Genomic DNA, 837 nt, shown 5'->3' with positions numbered 1-837 from the left:
GAAGGCCTTGGTCCCAGAAGGAAGGAGCAGGGAACAGAGGGGCAAAGTGATACCTTTCACCTGATGACCGAGCCCCCCACCAAGGGGGTGTCATTAAATTCTATGACCCCCAGGTGGAGCAGTAGGACTTGGAGTTCCCTCACCATGGTCACTCCAAGGACCTGCTGTCTCTCCTGAGTAGGGCTGCATGGGATCAGAGCAGCCTCTGGGGTCCCCAAAGGCCTTGGTGGGGGTACCTCACAGGCTTGGAAGTGATGATGACATGCCCGGGAAATGCAGGTTGCAGAGAGAGCTCCCTGTTCAATTTAGCGCTGAAATATTCTCAGGATTTTGCAGTAAAGACCAATGTTTTGGTACATGTGGGCCTAATACAGTCTCGCCCAGAACCGGGCAGTCTGTAAACTTCTGAATAAATGCATGAATTAAAGAGGAGGCCTAAGCATCTGAGCCTTTCACAAAACCCCACATCATGGCTTCATCTCATCTCCCAGTGGACAAAGCTGCACAGGGGACCCACATGGGAACAGGGCACAAGTTCTGGGACTCAGGGTGGGAGGTACCTTAGACGCCACTGAGTCCAGGGTCTCTTTCTCCCATTTTACAGGAAAGAGTTCAGGATGGGAGGAGTAGGGACGATGCTCACGTCCCGTGTCTGGACAGACACATACCCACCGCAGCGAGCGCATCTGCCAGGAGCATGTGCCAGAGGGGCTGCCTGGCATCAATTTCAATCAGTGCCTTCCCCGCAGCCAGGAGGTTCTGGGCGTCCTTGTCACTGAGGCGGGCCCCTGTGTCCGGCAGCTGACTCAGGAGGGCCCGGCAGCGGGAGGAGAGGCT

At 55.7% G+C, this 837-nt stretch overlaps 1 protein-coding gene across 1 annotated transcript in view; it reads right to left on the bottom strand.

The window, feature by feature from the left end:
* The window catches only part of TTC34 (tetratricopeptide repeat domain 34), a 14,008-nt gene that overhangs the window by 3,891 nt on the left and 9,280 nt on the right, over positions 1-837 (bottom strand). The window contains exon 6 of the mRNA XM_010849975.1: positions 669-837. Coding sequence (XP_010848277.1) covers positions 669-837 — 169 coding nt within the window. The remainder of the gene's footprint in view (positions 1-668) is intronic.

This window comes from Bison bison, unplaced genomic scaffold (genome assembly GCF_000754665.1).
Source record: "Bison bison bison isolate TAMUID 2011002044 unplaced genomic scaffold, Bison_UMD1.0 scf7180017864289, whole genome shotgun sequence".
In the NCBI taxonomy this organism is placed as follows: Eukaryota; Metazoa; Chordata; class Mammalia; order Artiodactyla; family Bovidae; genus Bison; species Bison bison.
This window is presented reverse-complemented; position numbering and strand designations above follow the sequence as displayed.